Source organism: Orcinus orca, chromosome 8 (genome assembly GCF_937001465.1).
Source record: "Orcinus orca chromosome 8, mOrcOrc1.1, whole genome shotgun sequence".
NCBI classification, from domain to species: Eukaryota; Metazoa; Chordata; class Mammalia; order Artiodactyla; family Delphinidae; genus Orcinus; species Orcinus orca.
Window position 1 is genome coordinate 54,961,733 of NC_064566.1, and position 21,149 is coordinate 54,982,881.

General features: G+C 36.7%; 1 protein-coding gene across 5 annotated transcripts in view; it reads right to left on the reverse strand.

Annotated features, from left to right (window-relative positions):
• RSF1 (remodeling and spacing factor 1) overlaps positions 1-21,149 on the reverse strand; it is a 171,814-nt gene that overhangs the window by 29,190 nt on the left and 121,475 nt on the right. For all 5 annotated transcript variants that reach the window (XM_033405799.2, XM_004279831.3, XM_033405798.2 and 2 more), the window contains 2 exons: positions 5,039-6,804; positions 3,100-3,306 (listed from right to left, as the gene is read on the reverse strand). In XM_033405799.2, the coding sequence (XP_033261690.1) occupies positions 3,100-3,306; positions 5,039-6,804 (1,973 nt within the window). The remainder of the gene's footprint in view (positions 1-3,099; positions 3,307-5,038; positions 6,805-21,149) is intronic.

Genomic DNA, 21,149 nt, shown 5'->3' on the forward strand with positions numbered 1-21,149 from the left:
ATTACTGGTGATATTAACTTTGATCACTTGGTTATAGTAGTGTCTGTTGTTTTTTATCACTGTAAAGTTACTTTTCACTTTCTATACTCTATTCTCGTTAAAAGTGATAACTCCAGCCCATACTCACGGGGAAGGGAATTAAGCTCCACTTTCTGAAGAGAGGAGTATCAAAGAATTTGTAGAGATAAGTTAAAATCACCACAGTAATTAATAAATATTTTGGGGGAAGATATGTTGAAGTTATGCTATACCCTGGTTTTCCTTACAGCTTCACCCACTAGTTTTAGGACTCATCAGTGGATCTTGCTGCAATAATTATTACTGGGAATTCCCTGGTGGTCCTGTGGTTAGGACTCTGCGCTTCCACTGCTTGGGACCTGGGTTCGATCCCTGGTCTGGGAACTAAGCAAAACAAAACAAAACAATTATTACTGTGGTGTTCTAATGGTGATTTTCTGTTTTCCTCATGCCCTCAACATTTGCTATTTGGAATTCTTCTGTAAAAAAAAAAAAAATGTCCCTCCCCCATTACCCCATTTTTTTGTTTATTCAATTATTTATTTTTATCAGAATGAACTAATGAATATTATTTTATTCTTTGGGTTATAATCTAAAACAAATATTTAATTTATTGTTCAAATTGTTCTAGCCATTGATATACTAGGAGTTTTCAGGTTGGCCCCTGTGTCCTTAGGACTCATTTGCATGCTTTTATTTTTTTTTAAAGCACTTCCTTACTTTCTGGTAATACAGGATACTCTAGGCACATCTTATATTTTCCTTGCCCAAGCCTTAGAATCAGCCATTTTCCCCAGAAACACTGGTTCCTTTATTGGAGAATGGTATTTAGAAATCGAGATCTGGGTGCTGAGTGCTCACTGCTCCTGGGTATCCCTGATTCTAAGTTCTCACAGAGGACAGAGCTAGGAAATACATGTATGTATAGTACCCCATGTATGTACATATATCTATATTAAAATAAGTATGAGTTCATACTAATAACTCACCATCTAATCCAGCACCACAGGGTTCATTCTAGCCTTCAGCCTTATTTGTAACTCCTTTACCAGTGAGAAAGCTGGCTCCCATTATCTACACTTTATTTATTTGTATATAGTTTTATTTGTATATAGTTATATATAGTTTCTGAATTGCTAACATGTACCATGGGGAGGGTTTAGAGTGGGGGATGGAATGTGCACACATTTTAAAAGTGGAAAACTCCCTTCTCCGTTTGCTACCAATAGCCAGAATTCAATTTCAGTTATATTAACATTATACTTCAGTTATGTGATTGATTGCTTACATAGGCATATGTGGACTAACCTGGGCACCTGATTCTATTTATCACATCATTTCTATGTTAAAACATAATCTAAATTTCAAATAACAAAGTTAAAAATAAACTTTTAGAATTCAGTTTATTTCTAAAATGATGATTGTCTCTATTCTTCAAGAAAGGTAAAAACCCATTAAAATAAATACTACTACGTGAGATTTCCAAGCTTCAGGCAATGATCCACTTATTTTCACTAAAACATCTGAAAAACCCGATAGAGTTCTATACTCATCTATGAATTTATTGCTTTTCTGCTGTAAGCTCAAAGAGAACAAGGACCACATCTAATTCACCATCATTTCCCTACCACTTAACACACAACAGCTGCCTAATATTTTTATTTGAGGATTATCCTTAAATATCTAGCATAAGAAATCCACCATATTTGGGATCTTCAGTTTCCAATGTCTTTCTCTTTGGCACAATAATCAGCAATGGGATTTTCAGAGCAGTTATTAAGATAACCAAATAAAAATCCTATGTGTGTTCCAAGAAGGGTACAACTTTCTCCATCTCCTGGGTGTCATTTCTGCTCACCTCATTTTACTTTTCATTTCTTCACACCCCTTTGTCATTGACGTCTATTGCTGCCCCAGTCAAAATGCATTCTCTCAGTATAAAAAAATATTAGGAAATGGTAGGGAAAGAACACAAATATTGATTTTTACTTGATTTAGGGGCAGAAAAGACCACTATCTCAATCTTCTCTTTGCCCTTCTCCACACGAAAGTCTTTACCTAACTTTTATAGTTTGATGATCATAAAAATGCTTAGAAGGGTCTTCTCAGTGTACTTTTGACAACTGTTCTTCTCGGAGCTAAAGTTATTCTCTGGGTCTAAGTTACATCTTTTACTTGAACCCTCTGCAACTACTGGAATTTGATGAACTTCACTGATTTGGTTTCCAGATACGATTTTCACATGTAGGAAGAAAACAGCTTTACCCCAGCACACAACAGATTATCAGGAACTGTGCTTGGCAACTTTACATAACTTATTTCTGCTCCCATACAACTCAACCTATGTGGAAGTTTCTTTCTTTATGTCTCTTTCTGCTTAATAGGTGGACCTTGCTTTTAAAGTCAAATCTATTCAAAAGAACAGAACGGTTGCATAGAATTGAGCATAACAAGAGTGTTTCCTCAATAGGTTCTTTAGAAAGCACTTATGAACTGCAAAACTACATATATAGGTTAGGAACTGGTTTTCCTGATTTAGGCAATCTTTGAAGAACTTACTTCCTAAATAAGGAAGTCCCATGTAAATCTGTCACTATTTTTCTGAATATATCTAGTCTATAATTATCCTCTTAAAATTTTTTTTACAACTGTCCACTTTCTAAAGTTTAAAGCCCTACTAGGTTACTACTTGACTTACATGTTTTTACAGAAAGGCAACAGGCCCTTCAGGTCTTACTTATTTAAAGCTGCCACTTCAGAAATATCATTATAAAGTAACTTAAAGGAAAAGAAGAAAACTTTAAAGGAAAAAAACAGAATAGAAATATTTGAATAAACTAATTGATCTGTGAGAAGAGATTAGAAGTGCATGCTTAAGTAGAGGAAATATCAATATAAAGCCAGGTAAGAATGAAAGCAAGATCCTAATCCTCCCTAGAGTTGGGTTATTATCTGAGAAACAGAAATAAAGGCTATTTTGCACACATAAAACTGAAATCATGATCAAACCCAGAAGTTAGGCTGCTTCACACCACAGCATGCCAATAATTTGAATACTGTCCATTTAGATCAGGTACATACTAGTTCAGGATGGTTTGGAAGGCCACATTTTTTGCATGGTTCATCATCATCTGCTAGGATGGCGTCTTCACTTTCCTTTTCTTCCTCCTCTTCCGAAGCTGCAGATGATTTTTCACTGTCAGACCCTTCACTTTCATCATTGCTGGAATATTTCCACCTGCCACGTGTTCGAGAACCAGTCCATCGAACTTTGCCTTTGGGTTTTACCTTGTATAAAATAAAACATTAGGATAATCTGATGTAATAAGAATGTTAAAAAAAACACTTCTGATTACATGTGCATTGTAGAATATTTAGTGAATACACAAAGAAGAAAAGAAAAATTATTGTGGCTTCATCCACAGATATACCTACTATTAAATTTTGGTATATATTTCCATTAATTTTTTCTACTTTTTGGAAGGGAGAATTATAATGAACATTCTGTGTTACAACTATTTTCCCTAGTTATAAAATAGTCTCCTAACATCATGTGTGTGTGTATATATATGTATAAGCCATCACATAGCTATATTTATCTAATCCACTACTAGACAGACATTTAGGTAGTTTTCCATTTTTCACTTTCATAAACAGTGTATCCTTGCAAATACAAACTTTTACACACACTTCTGTGGTTAGGATAAATTCCTCAAAGAGGATTCTGGGTCAAAGATCATGCACTTTTCAAAGGCTCTATAATAGAGCGATGACTATATTGTTACATAAAAAATTTAATTCCCGTATTAGTGATGAATTTTAAAAATTTAATGGGTCAAAAATGCATACAAAAATCCTGATAAACTTAAAAAATATTATTCAGAGAATAACTTTATAATGTTGGGAACTGCTTTTTATTGGCTGGCTTCACAATATTTTAAGTCATATTTCTGTTCACTCCTACAGTGTAAGTCCCCACCAAAGACCAAAATAATTCTAACAACAGAAGGGGAAATTTTTTTTAAGTAAAAATTTAGTATTTCAGGGGACAAAGGATCACTTGCAATTAAGAACAATCTGACCACTTAAATATATCAAAAACAAAAGTAGCACTTTTAATTACAACAAACTCCCATAGGCTAGCCAAAGACTTGTACTAGATTTTGCTTAAAATAAGAGGGTCATAGAAAAAAAAAATTCTGGCTCTATGACTAATGATTAAAATGGGGACACAGAGGCACTCTCAAACACTGGCAATGAGAAGGTACATTAACTGGGCCTTTTTTGGAGGGCAATATAGAGAAAGCCATCAGAACTTAAAACACATATGCCCCTTGACCCAGCAATTCCAATTCTAGGGGTCTATTCTAAAGAAATACTCACTCATGTCCAAAAGGATCTTCAATGCAGCACTGCCTGTAATAGTGAAAAATTGGAAACGACCTAAATGTCAATCAAGCAGGGAGTTGTTAAATAAACTGAGGTACACCCACACTATGGAATACTACGTGGCTGCCAATAACCAAAAAGTAGACTATATCTACTGATATGTAGAGTTCAGACACACACTGTTAAGTGAAAAGCTCATAGAAAAATAATTTGATTCGATCTATTTTTTAAAAGAATGGGAAGTATTTACGAACATGGACATGAATATATGGAAAAAGGACTGCAAAGAGATGAAGCCCAAACTGTTAATAGTGTTTCTAAGGAATTTTCATTTTTCAATCATACAGGTTAGGTATTACTTGGATAGTTTACAATACAGAGAATATATTTCTATATTGCCTATAATAGAGAAAAAGTTTAAAAGATGACAAGATTATACAGTCTGAAATTTAATGTCTGGAGATAACTACTAAGAAAAAACATCTCAGATATAGGAAGAGAGGCTTTTTTGTGGTGGTTGTTCTTTTAGTTATCTTTGAATGAGCTAATTTAGCCAAAAGCAAACAGCTACAAACACTCAGAGCCAAGTATTTCTAAGAAAAATTAAAACTCAGAGTAGAAGAAATTTTACCTTGGTTACTTTAGAATTTGTATCCTTCTCTGTTTTTTTCAAATTTTCTTTTTTCTCAGTTTTTTGCAAAGCTGCTGACTCTTCTTCCACTTCATCTTCTCCTTCCCCTCTTTTTTTATCAGCTTTCTGATCTCTGATTTCAGCTACTTTTGCTGTGGGTCTAGATATTCTTGGAGACCTCCTTAAAGTACGACCCACATTTGTTTTCTCTTCTTCCTTTTCTGTCTTCTCTTGCTTGGTTTCTGGCTCTAGAATTTTGGGAGGAGAATCTGGCTTCTTCTTCCGACTGGATATCCTAATTGTTAATTTGATACCCTCTTTCTGCCTTTCAGAGGTTATTTCTGTGTTCTCTGAGGCAGTGGTTTCTTCTTCAGGAATCAACTTATATTTAAATTTGCTTTTTTGCATAGAACCCTTTGTCTCAGAAGGATCACCTGTGCCAGAGGTCTGGGCATTGTCCAGATCATCCACTTCTACCTTTGTGGATTCAGCATCCACTTTTAAAATTTCTGGGTCTATTTTCTCCAAAGACTGACCTTCAGTGGAACTGCTATTCTGACACTCTACCACTTCTTTTTCTGAGGCTAGTTTCTCACAGTGGACAGTCACGTTAGATGATGGAGAAGTTTCAGCTGTCTCGGGAAACCCTGCGTTTACTGATTCTACAGTACTCTTTGGAACCTCCTCTGGTATCGGACTCAATCTTTGTGTGTCTTTATCAAGAAAAGTCTTTTTGGACTTCTCTAACTTTTCAAGACATTCTAGGACTGGTGGGCGCTTATCCTTCTTACTTTTGGGAGACCTCTCTTCAACTCTCATGCTACAGGATTCAGCGGTAGATAAAGCAGTTTTTAAAGAGAGATCCTTTGCTATTTCAGAAGTCTCAAGAGGAGTTTCCATTTCTGGAGGACCAGTTTCCTCTATGTGCCCTTTGTGACTCTGTGTCTCTAAGGCCGATATTGAACTATCTGCATCTTTCCCTAAAGTGACCACTTCTTTCTCAAGATCACCTATTTTCATACTCGTTATGACAGAATTTAAAGACTCTGCTCCATTTCCCTCCATGATGACACTTCTGTCCTTAGAGGGGCTACAGCTATCTTCCTTTGTATCATAAAACTTCATCTCCATCTGTTCTGTCTTAAAATTTGGAGTTACCCTTTCATCACTAACTTCTCCATTTACCAGCTGTTTCCCTTCATGACCAAAAGTAGTGATTGTAGAGATCCTTTTACAAGTCTCTTCCTCTTGTTTTATTTCATCTTTCAAAAACTCTTTTGTTGGAGTAACTGATTTACACAAAGGTCCTTTGATTGGACTGTCAAAATCATCACTCAGTTTAATTTCTCGTTTTTTTAGTGGTATCTTGGCCTGCTGGTCATTTTTAAGTTTCTCGGTTTCTTCAGTAGACTTCTCAGTGATTTCTTGAGAAGATTTAACATTGCCAGCAAAATCTAGCCTCTCAGGCTCTGGCTTCTCCATGCTACCTTTGATATCTCTAGGATCTGCTCTACATTCCTTCACTTCGACTTTTACGGGTTTGACATTTTCCTTGAAGGAATCACTTTCTTCTTTGATACTCTTTTTTTCTTCGCTTTCTGGCAAAGGTTTTTCTAGCTTCACTATGACAGGCAGTTTTACAAGTTCCTTTTCATCTTCTTTTTCTATTTTCACAGTAGTCTCTTCTAGAGCATTGGGTGTAGAACAGTTTTCTGAATCTACTCGCTGCTCAACACTTTTCATCTTTTCACTTTCCTTCCGTTGCTCTAAAAATCAGAAAACGTTCACATGAATCTAAGCATTCAAGATTATAAAATATATAAGGCAAAACATAAAATATATATCCATTCAAAGTTTCTCTCTTAAAAGAGGTGGCTTCTGTCACTGGACATCTGACAATAAAAAATAAAATCACACAGTAAAGAAAATTACCAAACTCTGAAGTACAACTTTTAGATATTAAAAAAACTATTATTTAGAAAAACTCAGGTTTCTGCTTTAAACTTTTAGCTTCAATGTTCTCAATGAAATGTAAATATTTATGCATCTCAAATAATTTATTCAAGCTCCAGTGATGGCTCAAAAATATGAAACTAAGAATATATCATAAAACATTTCCAAAAGACCATATTTGTTTTAAAACCTGACAACTGTTCTTTGCAAGTCACTGAGCACTTCATTTAACTGAGGTAACATGAGCAAGGCAGTGGGAAAATGTTTTATGTTTTATCAGGTTATAAAAGTAACAATTCTGTACAGAAAATGAAAAACAGAGAAACAAAAAACATGCCCATAATCCAAATACCCAGAGGCAATCACTATTAATATTTTATTTTAGGTTACTTCCTTCTAGTCTTATATATTTTTGAGAACACTGGGATCATGCTGCCCCATTTTTCTCACTGAAACATTAGCATTTTCTTATGATATTAAATGCCTTTACAGAAATTGGACTTAATTATGTAACATCCCTCAATATGGTTATATTACAGTTTACTTTATCAAATGCCATTACTGAACATTTCAGAAGTTAGTATTTTATAAGGAAACTGTGTTTATCTGTCAACTCCTCTTTTTACCTTATCGGCTATATATTTCCAACTTTCATGGAGTATCTAATAGTGCAAATTTAAATATAACAAAAGTATGGGGCTTCCCTGGTGACACAGTGGTTAAGAATCTGCCTGCCCATTCAGGGGACACAGGTTCGAGCCCTGGTCCGGGAAGATCCTACATGCCATGGAGCAACTAAGCCCGTGCACCACAACTACTGAGCCTGCGCTCTAGAGCCCGCGTGCCACAACTACTGAAGCCAGCGCACCTAGAGCCCAAGCTCCACAACAAGAGAAGCCACTGCAATGAGAAGCCCACACACTGCAACGAAGAGTAGCTCCCGCGCACCGCAACTAAAAGAAAGCCCGCGCTCAGCAACGAGGACCCAACACAGCCAATAATAAAATAAATAAATTTATTAAAAATAAATAAATAAATATAACAAGAGTCATATTTAGTAAATATCATAAATCTTTGAATGGAATTACAGAGAATGCATATACGCTTTAAACTTGTGCTCAGGGAATCTGAGCAGTGTTTTCAGAATTCTTTAACTACTAATTTTACCTAAATTTTCCTCACCCTATCCTTGCAACTGAAAAACCTCACTTCTTAATGAAGTTTTACCAAGATAGGAATTAAAAACTTTTTTATGAACAGATTCTTGCCAAGTTGATACACCAGTTTCAACGTTTTCGTGGGAATAAAATGTAATAGACAGAAGTGAGATGAAGTAGGACATATTCTTTAAACTGAGAATTCAACATTTCTTTTAAAAAGTTAAGTACTTTTATTACAAACCATCATTTCTTTTATGTTCAATCATACTGCAAATAAAAAATTCAAGAACCACTGATAACTACTGAGAACCTGAGATTAGAGTATTGTGCCTCCCTCTTTAACTGTCATATACTTATTTAACATATGCATGTCACTAAGAAAATTAAAGACATGGCAGAAATTATCTAGTTTGAATGTCTTCCCTTTCCCATTGATTAAGTAGGTTTAGTAAATTCCTATTCATTGAAATTGGTTAATGTATCAGGAAGTCTAATTAAATAAATATCTTGGTTAACAATTAAAATACAGATTACCATCTTTATAAATAACTTTAGCCTAATACAAAGAGTATACTAAACACAATTTCATATTTTTTCTATATATTTTGGTTCAAAAAGCAACTCAGGGGCTTCCCTGGTGGTGCAGTGGTTGAGAGTCCGCCTGCCGATGCAGGGGACACGGGTTCGTGCCCCGGTCCGGGAAGATCCCACATGCCGCGGAGCAGCTAGGCCCGGGAGCCATGGCCGCTAAGCCTGCGCATCCGGAGTCTGTGCTCCGCAACGGGAGAGGCCCGCGTACCGCCAAAAAAAAAAGCAACCCAGGATTCTCACTGTGACTCCCACCCAAGCTAAAATGACACTTTGCTTTTGGGGTGGTGAATGAATAAGTCCTTTAAACTGATTTTGATTTGAGTAACAACGTGACAAAATAAAATGAAGAGTAACATTAGTTTCAAGACTCCTAGGTTCAGTAATCCTAATTCAGCTAGTGGTGTATCTTTAGATATGTCACAAACTCTCTGATCCTCATTTCTTCATGTATAAATAAAGCAGCTGGACTAAGTGACCTCAACAATTATTCTTCACTGGCTTATATTTCTCTTAACCCCAAAATATTCAATATATTTTTTTGACTTAGCTCTTATAAGAGAAAAACATAACAACAATTATATCTCTAGCTCCTGTAGATCACATGGATGTATCCCTAAAACCGAAGACACAAAAACCATGACATGAAATGAAATTTTAAGCACAATCATAATTGGTAAAAAGGTCATTCAGTTATACAAGCATTTCTAACAAGTTCTGTCAAAAGGAAACTAACTGTAAAGGAAGATGCAAATAAGTTTAAGAGACATGAAATTTGAAGTAACAAGACTCAAGGAAAAATTCACCTCTAAAATCACAATGCAACAGCAACATTGCTTGACAAACTTAAGGTGATTCAAGACAAGTGTTACTTACTGTGGGTTTTTAAAGCACATTTACTCAACAATTATCTATTAATCACCTATTATGGGCTTTCCCACCCATCCCAATCACTATGTAATGAAACACTGAATGTCTATGTAAGTTAACACTGAAGGACATTGCTAGTTACCTATCCAGTATCAATCTCCTCTTCTTTCTTACTACTACAACTCTAATTTTGTTCAAGAAAGTACTTGCCTCTTCAGATACCTTATAGCTAAGGGTCATGTGAACCAATTCTGGCCAATGAGATGCATGAGGAAATCTGGGTGAGACATACAAAGTTCAGTTGACCTATGCCTTCTGCCCCTTCCCCTGCCTTTTTTTTTTTTTTTTTTTTTTGTGGTACACGGGCCTCTCACTGTTGTGGCCTCTCCCATTGCGGAGCACAGGCTCCGGACGTGCAGGCTCAGCGGCCATGGCTCACGGGCCTAGCCGCTCCACGGCATGTGGGATCTTCCCGGACCGGGGCACGAACCTGTGTCCCCTGCATCGGCAGGTGGACTCTCAACCACTGCGCCACCAGGGAAGCCCTCCCCTGCTTTTTGTCCAGAGCCTGCACACAATACCTGGAGAGGGAACAATCAAAGCCACATGCTAAGGATGGCAGATTAGGAAGGGTACTTGACGGCTTCATGGAGCTGCTGAACCAGACCTGAACTGGTTACCACATGACTTTTTATTACAAGAAAAAAATTTAACTCACACTTGTCAGAATGGCCATCATCAAAAAGAACACAAACAAATGCTGGTGAGGATGTGAAGAAAAGGGAACCCTCATACACTGCTGGTGGGAAAGTAAACTGGTGCAACCACTGTGGAAAACAGGATGGAGGTTTCTCAAAAAACTAAAAGTAGAAATACCATATGACTCAGCAGTTCCACTCCTGGGTATATATATCTAAAAGAAACAACAACACTAATCTGAAAAGGTACATGCACCCAATGTTCACAGCAGCATTATTTACAATTGCCAAGGTATGGAAGTAACGTACGTGTCCATGAACAGATGAATGGATAAAGAAGATGTGGTAGATATATGCAATGGAATACTACTCAGACATAAAAAAGAATGAAAGTTTGCCATTTGCAGCAACACAGATGGACTTGGAGGGCATTATGCTAAGTGAAATAAGTCAGACAGAGAAGGACAAACACTGTATGATGTCACTTATATGTGGAATCTGAAAAATATAACATATAGCATTAATGATATATATATCAATAAATTAAAAAATCTTTTATTTTATGTTGGAATATAGTTGATTTACAATGTTGTGTTAGATTCAGTGTACAGCAAAGTGATTCAGTAATACATACACATATATCTATTCTTTTCCAGATTTTTTTCCCCATTTAGGTTATTTTAGAATATTGAGATCTGTGTGCTATACAGTAGATCTCTATTATCTATTTTATATATAGTAGTGTGTATATGTTAATCCCAAACTCCTAATTTATTCCCCTCCCCCACCTTTCCCCTCTGGTAACCAGAAGTTTGTTTGTGAGTCTGTTTCTGTTTTTTAAATAAGTTCATTTGTATCACTTTTTTTTTTTTTTTTTTGCGTTACGCAGGCCTCTCACTGTTGTGGCCTCTCCCATTGTGGAGCACAGGCTCCGGACGTGCAGGTTCAGTGGCCATGGCTCATGGGCCCAGCTGCTCCGTAGCATGTGGAATCTTCCCGGACCGGGGCACGAACCCGTGTCCCCTGCATCGGCAGGCGGACTCTCAACCACTGCGCCACCAGGGAAGCCCTCACTTTTTTTTAGATTCCACATATCAGTGATATCATATGATATTTGATCTTTCACTGTCCAACTTACTTCACTTAGTATGATAATCTTTAGGTCCATCCATATTGCTGCAAATGGCATTATTTCATTCTTTTTGTGGCTGAGTAATATTCCATTATATATATATATATATATACTACATCTTCTTTATCCATTCATCTGTTGATGGACATTTAGGTTGCTTCCATGTCCTGGCTATTGTAAATAATGCTGCTATGAACATTGGGGGGCATGTATCTTTTTGAATTACGGTTTTCTCCTAATTTATGCCCAGGAGTGGGACTGCTAGATCATATGGTAGCCCTATTTTTACTTTTTTAAAGGAAACTCCATACTGTTCTCCCTAGTGGCTGTACCAATTCACATTCACATCAACAGTGCAGAAGGGTTCCCTTTTCTCCACACCCTCTCCAGTATTTACTGTTTGTAGACTTTTTGATGATGGCCATTCTGTGTGCGGTGATACCTCATTGTAGTTTTGATTTGTGTTTCTCTAATACTTAGCGGTGTTAAGCATCTTTTCATGTGCTTTTTGGCCATCTGTATGTCTTCTTTAGAGAAATGTCCCTTTAGATCTTCTGCCCATTTTCTGATTGGGTTGTTTGTTGTTTGTTTTTTTTTGATATTGAGCTGCATGAGCTACTTGTATATTTGGAGATTAATCCCTTGTTGGCTGCATCATTTGCAAATATTTTTTCCCATTCTGTGGGTTGTCTTTCCGTATTGTTTATGGTTTCCTTTGCTGTGCAAAATCTTTTAAGTTTAATTAGGTCCCATTTGTCTATTTTTCTTTTTGTTTTGGCCACACCCACGGCATGTGGGACCTTAATTCCCCGACCAGGGATCGAATCCATGCCCCCTGCAGTGGAAGCAGAGTCTTAAGCACTGGACTGCCAGGGAAGTCCCTGTTTTTATTTTTGTTACTCTAGGAGGTGGATCCAAAAATATACTGCTGGATTTATGTCAAAGAGTGCTCTGCCTATGTTTTCCTCCAACAGTTATATAGTTTCCGGTCTTACATTTAGGTCTTCAATCCATTTTGAGTTTATTTTTGTGTACGGTGTTAGAGAATGTTCTAACTTCATTCTTTTACATGTAGCTGTCCAGCTTTCCTAGCACCACTTGTTGAAGAGACTGTCTTTCTCCATGGTATATTCTTGCCTTCTTTGTGGTAGATTAATTGGCCATAGGTGCGTGGGCTTATTTCTGGGCTTTCTATCCTGTTCCATGGATCCGTATTTCTGTTTTTGTGCCAGTACTATACTGTTTTGCTGACTGCAGCTTTATAGTATAGTCTGAAGTCAGGGAGCCTGATTCCTCCAGCTCCATTTTTCTTTCTCAAGGTTGCTTTGGCTATTCGGGTCTTTTGTGTTTCCATACAAATTTAAAAACTTTTTTGTTCTAGTTCTGTTAAAAATGCCATTGGTAATTTGATAGAGATTACACTGAATCTGTAGATTGCCTTGGGTAGTACAGTCATTTTGAGAATATTGAGTCTTTCAATCCAGGAATGTGGCATATCTTTCCATCTGTTTTGCATCATCTTCGATTTCTTTCATCAGTGTCTTACCATTTTCAGAGTACAGGTCTTTTGCCTCCTTCGGTAGGTTTATTCCTGTGTATTTTATTCTTTTTGATGTGATGGTAAACGGGATTGTTTCCTTAAATTCTCTTTCTGATCTTTCATTGTTAGTGTACAGAAATGCAACTGTTTTATGTGTATTCATTAATGAGCTCTAGTAGTTTTCTGGGCTCAAAATATTGAAATCATCATTTGATATTACCAACATGCATTTAATGGACAAATAATAGGAGCTGCCTTCACTAAAACATTAGTAATATCATTTTATTGCATGTTAAAGGGATACAAACTGGTGCCAATCCTTTTGTAACTTATTTAAAAATTGATGATATCAACATGGTTGATATCTGCCAAAAAGGTATCAAGAAGTTGTTTATAATTAAGTATAACAAAATAAAGCCACAGGGCACTTCCCTGGTACTCCAGTGGTTAAGACTCCACATTCCCAATGCAGGGGGCCTGGGTTCAATCCCTGGTCAGGGAATTAGATCCCACATGCCACAACTAAAGATCCCACATGCCACAACAAAGATCCCACATGCCTCAACTAAAAGATTCTGCATGCCGCAACTAAAAAAAAAAGATACCACATGCTGCAATGAAGACCCCACGTGCCACAACTAAGACCCAGCGCAGCCAAATAAATAAATAAATAAAAATTTAAAAAGTAAAGCCACCCACAGAAAACAAATGAACCACTTAATAAATTATTAGAAGGCAAACAGGAAATAGAACCCTGTCAGCACCCGAAAAGCCACACACAAGCCTTTTCCCAATAGTAATTCCCTCTTTAACAAGTATAACTATTACCTTGACTTTTATATTAATCACTTCCTTATTTTTTTTGTTTTGTTTTGTTTTTTTGCGGTACGCGGACCTCTCACTGCTGTGGCCTCTCCCGTTGCGGAGCACAGGCTCTGGATGCACAGGCTCAGCGGCCACGGCTCAAGGGCCCAGCCACTCCGTGGCATGTGGGATCTTCCCGGACCGGGGCATGAACCCGTGTCCCCTGCATCGGCAGGCGGACTCTCAACCACTGCACCACCAAGGAAGCCCAATCACTTCTTTATTTTGCTTTATAGTTTAGTTTTACCTTTTACTTTCTTTTTTAGGTCTCTTTAACCTACTATTGTTCCTCCATCCTTTATTTTTTTTGCAATTTATTTGCGTCACCAAATCAAGTAATTTGATGGTGACTCAATTCTATAATTTCTGGATTTTGCTGACTGCATTCCCATATTCCTCTGTCCTTTTTTCCCCTGTAAGTCATCACTTTAATCTATAGTCTGCATCAGATTCAGGTTCAATTTCTGTGGCAAAACTACTTCAGTGGTGGTATGTTCTTTATCAAGAGGCATTAATGTGTGATCATCTCTTTTTGTGATGTTAAGAGATGTTAATGCTGAGTATCTAAAACCTTTTCTTATTAGGGAATACAAAATGGTATTCCCATTCTGTAAATCTTCCATCTGTGATTATAAACCCTATAAAAATAAACTTTACTAATTTATTATTTTGTTATACAGTGGTACAGTTAATACTGAAAAGTCAGGATTAAAGTTCAATTCTTTTTGTTTATTTAACAATTTTCAAAATAATAATTTGGTCTCTACTGGCATCCTCCAAAGGTAACCAGTTTTTCTATTAGTATTATGATGAAGTCATGGATTTAAGACATATTCAATGTGTTTTAATCCACTACAGTTATTATCCTTGTGATGCTTAAATTGTCCCATCTTAGACAATGGAAACCTTTTTAAGTTGGCTCTTGAGTCTTTCTGAAATGACTTTGATACAGTCCACACTACTTGGAATGACAGGATGTTTCTTGGCTCATTATGCCCCAGAACTGGAATCAGCCACTTTTCCAAGACGCCTTGGTTTACTTTAATGGGAAACTGTATTTCAAGACCACGATCTGGGTGCTAAAGGATGCTCACTGCTACTGGGTTGGCCATTGTTTTTAAGTCTTTTCAGTGGACAGAGCTAGAAAATAATAAAATTAACCCATGAGTTCATAATGATAGTTGTTTTCCTTAACTTTTCTGTCTTACATCTTATTTCTTTTTCCCACACTGAGAATCTTGGTTTTCAAGGACACCACAGATGATATAATTAGAATATCAGTTACTTTTTCCTCATATTATGCACATTTTCAGAATAACAATGACACCACCATCACCAAAGTGATTTAATGAAAGGTTCACAAGTTTTTGCATGTACTCTTCCCATTCTTTCTCCATTTGTTTTGTCTTACTATAGGTCTACTGTGAAAACACACAGCCATTAAAGACTACATGTTCTCTATATCTGTCATTTAGATTTAGTTACATGTAACTACCAAGTTAATGCTCACCCAACATTCTTTTTTAAATCTTTATTTTGAAATAATTTTAGACATATAGATGTGTTACAAAAATAGTTCAAGTACATCATCACCCTGTTTCCTCTAAGTTAACAACTTACAAACTCACAGCACAATTATCAAAACCAGGAAATTAACATTAGTAAAATACTATTAAACATAAACAGATTTTATTTAAATTTTGCCTTTTCCCCCAACCCCCCACCAGATCCTTTCTGTTTGAGGATCCATGTCTCATTTTGTTTTTGTGTTTCCTTAGTCTCCTCCAATCTGTGACCATTCCTCATTCTTTCCTTGTCTTTTCTGACCTTGACAGTAATTTTGGAGAATACCTCTCAATTTGGTCTTGTTTGATGTTTTCTCAAGATTAGATTAAGATATACATTTTTGATGAAAATTTCACAAAAGAAATGTGCATTATATCAGAGGCTACATGATGATGTACATACCTTGATCATTCAGTTACGGTGGTGTTGGCTGTTCATTCCACTGGAAAGTTAACCGTTTCCCCCTTTGTAACAGGTAAATGTCTTGGAGAGATACTTTGAGATTGTGCTAATATCCTGTTTCTCCACGAATTTGCACCCACTAATTTTAGTGTCTGTCAGAGATCTTGCCTGCAACAATTACTACTGCAGTATTTCCCTAATGGTAAATTTGTATTATTCTCATTCCTTCTACACTGCAGGGAAATGTAGTCCCTGCAGTGCAAAAGGAATTAATTGACATTCACCTGCAGGGAAGACCTGTCCCTTCACCTCCATTTATTTATTTATTCAATTAGGTACTTATATAAGTAGGAACTTATAGATATTTCTTTTATTCTAAGATTTAAAATCTATCATCATATAAATTTGTTGCTAAAACAGTTCTGCTCTCACCACTGAGAGCTCCTTCCAGTTGGCACTGTGTACTACTGAGATGCCTAAATTATTTTTTGAATATGTCCTTAATTTCTGTCATTTTAAGATAGTCTAGGCTTATCCTGTATTTTCCCTGCCCATCTCCTGAATCAATCTTGTCTTTAAGGGGCACTAGTTCCTTTTAATGGAAAACAATATTTTGAAATAAAAATCTAGAAGCTAACGGTGCTTATTGCTACTGGGGTATCATTGTTCTTAGATTCCTCTCATAAACAGAGGTAAGAAATACATGTATGTATATTAAACCGTACACATGAATACATTTATATTTATTTCTATATCACCCACCGTTGAGGTTTTGTTAGTCTTTTTGGCTATCTGAAGCTCATTCACTAGAAGATCCCTATAAAAAGACTCATGGGAAATTAAGTCTTCGATAGCACTTTACCTGCAGCCTCTATGTAAAAGTCAGTTTGGCTAGACATAAAATCTCTGGTTCACATTTTTCCCCCTTAAATATGTTATGGCATTTTCTTCTGGCATAAGTCATTGCTTTCAAATATAGTGATGGCAGTCTTATATTCTTTCCCCTATAAGTTACCTGGTCTTTTTGTCAGGATTGCCAAAGTACTTTCTTCAAAGCCCAATAATTTTACTAGAATATGTCTTGATGTTGGTTGTTCTGGGTTGATTTTCCAAGGTACACAGTGTCTTTTAAATATGTAGTCTCATATCCTTTTTTTATTTCAAGAAGTTTTGTTAAGCATAGTCTTTAGCATTTTTGCCTGTTCCCTTGCTTTGGTTTTCTTTTTTATGGGCCTCTGTTGGATTTTCATTGCGTATCTTCAAATCCTTATCTCTTTCTCTCAAATCTTTATCTCTTTATTCATTTGTTTTTGTTTTTAACTTTTTAAAAAAACACACACCTTTCCATCTGCTATTTATTAAGGGCACTAATTCTTGTGTTTGTTGACTGAGATGTTATTCATAGATTTTTGAAAAATCATAACTCTACCACCTATTAAGTTTTCATATGTTTAGTAAGAATGTGTTTTGGGTAAGCTTTCATTCTCTGCAGTGATGTTATTCTACTTCTTATTCTATTTTGTTATTATAATTCTGTGGGATTTGACCTGGATCTTTTTTAATTTTTTAGTTGCTCATTTTTATGGCAAGTAGACAGTTTTTCTAATTTCACAGCTATAGAGCTCTGCATTTTTTATATTAAAAATTAAAGTGACTTATTTTATGAGGTCACCTACCTCTAGCCTTCTCATACTTTTATTTGCACCTTCTTTTTTGCTTGTCTCCATTGTCCTTATTGTACTTAATTTAGATCCTATTCCCAGCAGATTGCACAAAGCTCTGTGTGGAGTTTAGTCCTGGAAGGGAGCTTTGGTTGGAGAAGTTTGAGAAGTCATAAGGCCTAGAGTACCCGAGTCCCTTTAAGATCTTAATTTCACATACTGTTTATAGTTTTTTATTTTTGCCATCAATATGTTCCTTTTATAGGGGAATCTGTAGAGAGTCAAAAACCATGCCACTGACATTTTCCAAAAATTATGAATGATAACTTAAATTATCATCTTCTGATTCTAGGCACAACAAACTCAATCAGAAAAGAAAACTTCAACAGTTTCTCTAATCATGAAACGTTTCTTTTTCTTTTCTTCTTCTTCCCTTCTCTCCCTTCCTTCCTTCATAGAGTAGAATGAAGAGCTAGTATAATACTAAAAACTAAATAATGATGGTATTCAATTACAAAAATTGTATGAATATCCTGAACATAGAAGCCCTGTACACAAAACTATTCTTTAAAATTCTATCAGGCGGGGCTTCGCTGGTGGCGCAGTGGTTGAGAATCTGCCTGCTAATGCAGGGAACACGGGTTTGAGCCCTGGTCTGGGAGGATCCCACATGCCGCGGAGCAACTGGGCCCGTGAGCCACAACTACTGAGCCGGAGCTCTAGAGCCTGTGCTCCGCAACAAGAGAGGCCGCGATAGTGAGAGGCCTGCGCACCGTGATGAAGGGTGGCCCCTGCTTGCCACAACTAGAGAAAGCCCTCGCACAGAAACAAAGACCCAACACAGCAAAAATAAATAAATTAATTAATAAACTCCTACTCCCAACATCTTGAAAAAAAAAAGTATTGTGAATATCATAAACAAATTTATTAAAAAAATAAAATTCTATCAGGCATTTTCAAATTGATAGAATTTTAAAGAATGGTTTTGTATATATAGGGCATCTACATGCAGGATATTCACATAATTTTTGTAAATGAAGGTCATCATTAAGTTTTCAGTACTGTACTAGTAAACTTTGGTTTACTAGTTTGGTTTACAGTAATTTATCCTGTAGCTATTCTCTCCACTCTGTCAATATTACTTCAGGAAGGCAAAGTAAACAACATTAATTATTCTCCTTAAGACTGAATTCAGGGCTTCCCTGGTGGCGCAGTGGTTAAGGATCTGCCTGCCAATGCAGGGGACACAGGTTCGAGCCCTGGTCCGGGAAGATCCCACATGCTGCGGAGCAACTGAGGCCACGCGCCTAGAGCCCGTGCTCCACAACAAGACAAGCCACCACAATGAGAAGCCCGTGCACTGCAACAAAGAGTAGCCCCAGCTTGCCACAACTAAAGCAAGCTCACGCACAACAAGGAAGACCCAATGCAGCCAAAAGTAAATAAATAAATTAAAAAAAAAAAAAGACTGAATTCAGAAAACCTATTTTGGCATGCAGGCCATAACATCCATTTCTAGATACCAAATGTAGTATAGGAAAGTGCACCAGATTATCCCTTAACTGCTACATTTCCTATTGAACCAATTTCACAAAAAATGAATAAATCAACTCATAAATTGCAATATCAAAAATGTTTCCATTATATCACCAACCCAATAAATTGGAGTCTTTGGGAAATATTAATTGATAAGGTAAAGATCCTTCCCTGAATGATATTAAAAGTTTTAATCCCTCCCCCCACCAAAGCTTCTTAGCATCACACCATGACTAGGCCATCTATGTTCCATGGGCTAAGAAAAGCTTTTTTCCTTCTCCTGAGAACTTGACTGTTGGTTAAGTTCTGCTCCTCTTATAAACCAAAAACTGGATGTCAACTCAATCACTAGGCCACAGAGCTCATGTTATCAATAACATCTTACTGACGAACTAAATCTGGATTGAGAAAAAAAAAAAAAGGCACTGAGAACAGTGTTGGCACATTGTGATGATATACGTGTCAGCTATTTTACCCACTACAACGTAAGCTTCACAAAAGCAAGGATTTTAGTCTGCCTTGTTTACTAAATTCCCATGCCTAAAATCATGTCTGGCACATAGTAGGTGCACAATAAGTATCTGTCGAATGAATAAGAATTATTTTGCTGTTAGAATAAGAGAAACAGAAGAGACACTATCTAAGAGAAAGAAAAAAACCAGAGAACTAAATGTCTTGCTCCTCCCCTCCTTTGCTTTTCCAAGAGATGTCCTGCCCTACAGACTTTCTTTTAATTGTACTGAGAGTCAGAACATCAGCATTCACTGCGAAATATTTTCAGAAACAGCTGTATGAAAGCCTTTGTTGTCCAGTTGGCCCTCTGCATCCTCAGATAGAAAATATTCAGAAAAAAAAATCCAGAAAGTCCCAAAAAGCGAAATTTGAATTTGCCATACACAGGCAACTATTCACATAGCATTTACATTGTATTAGGTATTATAAGTAATCTATGGATGATTTAAATGAAGTACACGGGAGGATGTGCATAGGTGGTATGCAAATACTATTCTATTTTATATAAGGGACTTGAGCCTTCTTGGATTTTGGTATCGGCAGAGGTTCTGGGAGCAATCCCCAGAGAGACCAAGGGATGACCATATTTGTTTTCAAGGTTAGGAGAAGACTGCCTATTTATAACCTTGATACTCAAACTGTGGTCCTCTGACCAGCAGCATCAACTTGGCCTCTGTAAAAATGGTGAATCAGGGGCTTCTCTGGTGGCGCAGTGGTTGAGAGCCCACCTGCCGATGCAGGGGATGAGGGTTCGTGCCCTGGTCCGGGAAGATCCCACATGCCGCGGAGCGGCTGGGCCCGTGAGCCATGGCCGCTGAGCCTGCGCGTCCGGAGCCTGTGCTCCGCAACGGGAGAGGCCACAGCAGTGAGAGGCCCGCGTAGCACAAAAAAAAAAAAAAGAAAAAAAATGGTGAATCAGGTAAATCACTAGGTAAACATCATGCATATTAAAATTTGAGAAGTACAGTTCTAGATCACTCTAGTTAAGGGCATAGGCTTTACAAGAATCAGAGTTCAAATCTAGACTCTGACACATTATTATCTATATGACTTGGGCAAGCTTATAACCTTCCAAATTCCTTCATCTGTAAAACTGAAATAATAATAGTAGTACCTCAAAGAGCTGCTAATCCTTTTATTAAGAGGATTAAATAAAAATGCACATGAAGCATTTGGTAGGCTGCAAAAAAGCAGGACAGGCCCAATAAATGTTAGTTGCTGTTATTGTTGAAATTCCCCCCAACATAAGGCCCCCAACAGTGAAATTTTAGAATTAAATACAAGAAAGAGCTTTACTTTATTGAGGAAATAGTTTGTTTTTCTTTCTAATTTAAACTATACAATGACCCCCCCCCCCTTCAAAATCAGTGTAAAATTTAAGTTCACTTAATAGGAATAATTGCCTCTTAAATTTCTATTGCCTTGACCTCTTTGGTCTTGATTTAAATACATTGGAGAAGAAGCAAACACAGGAATGAATGACCAAATGAATATTAAGTCTAAACTCAGAACTAATCCTTAGGGATGCTACTAAAAAAATCTGGAAAATTCAATAACATTATATAGTAAACTTGAAATTTGCTAAGAAAGTAAATCTTAATGGTTCTCATCACAAGAAAAAGTTTTTT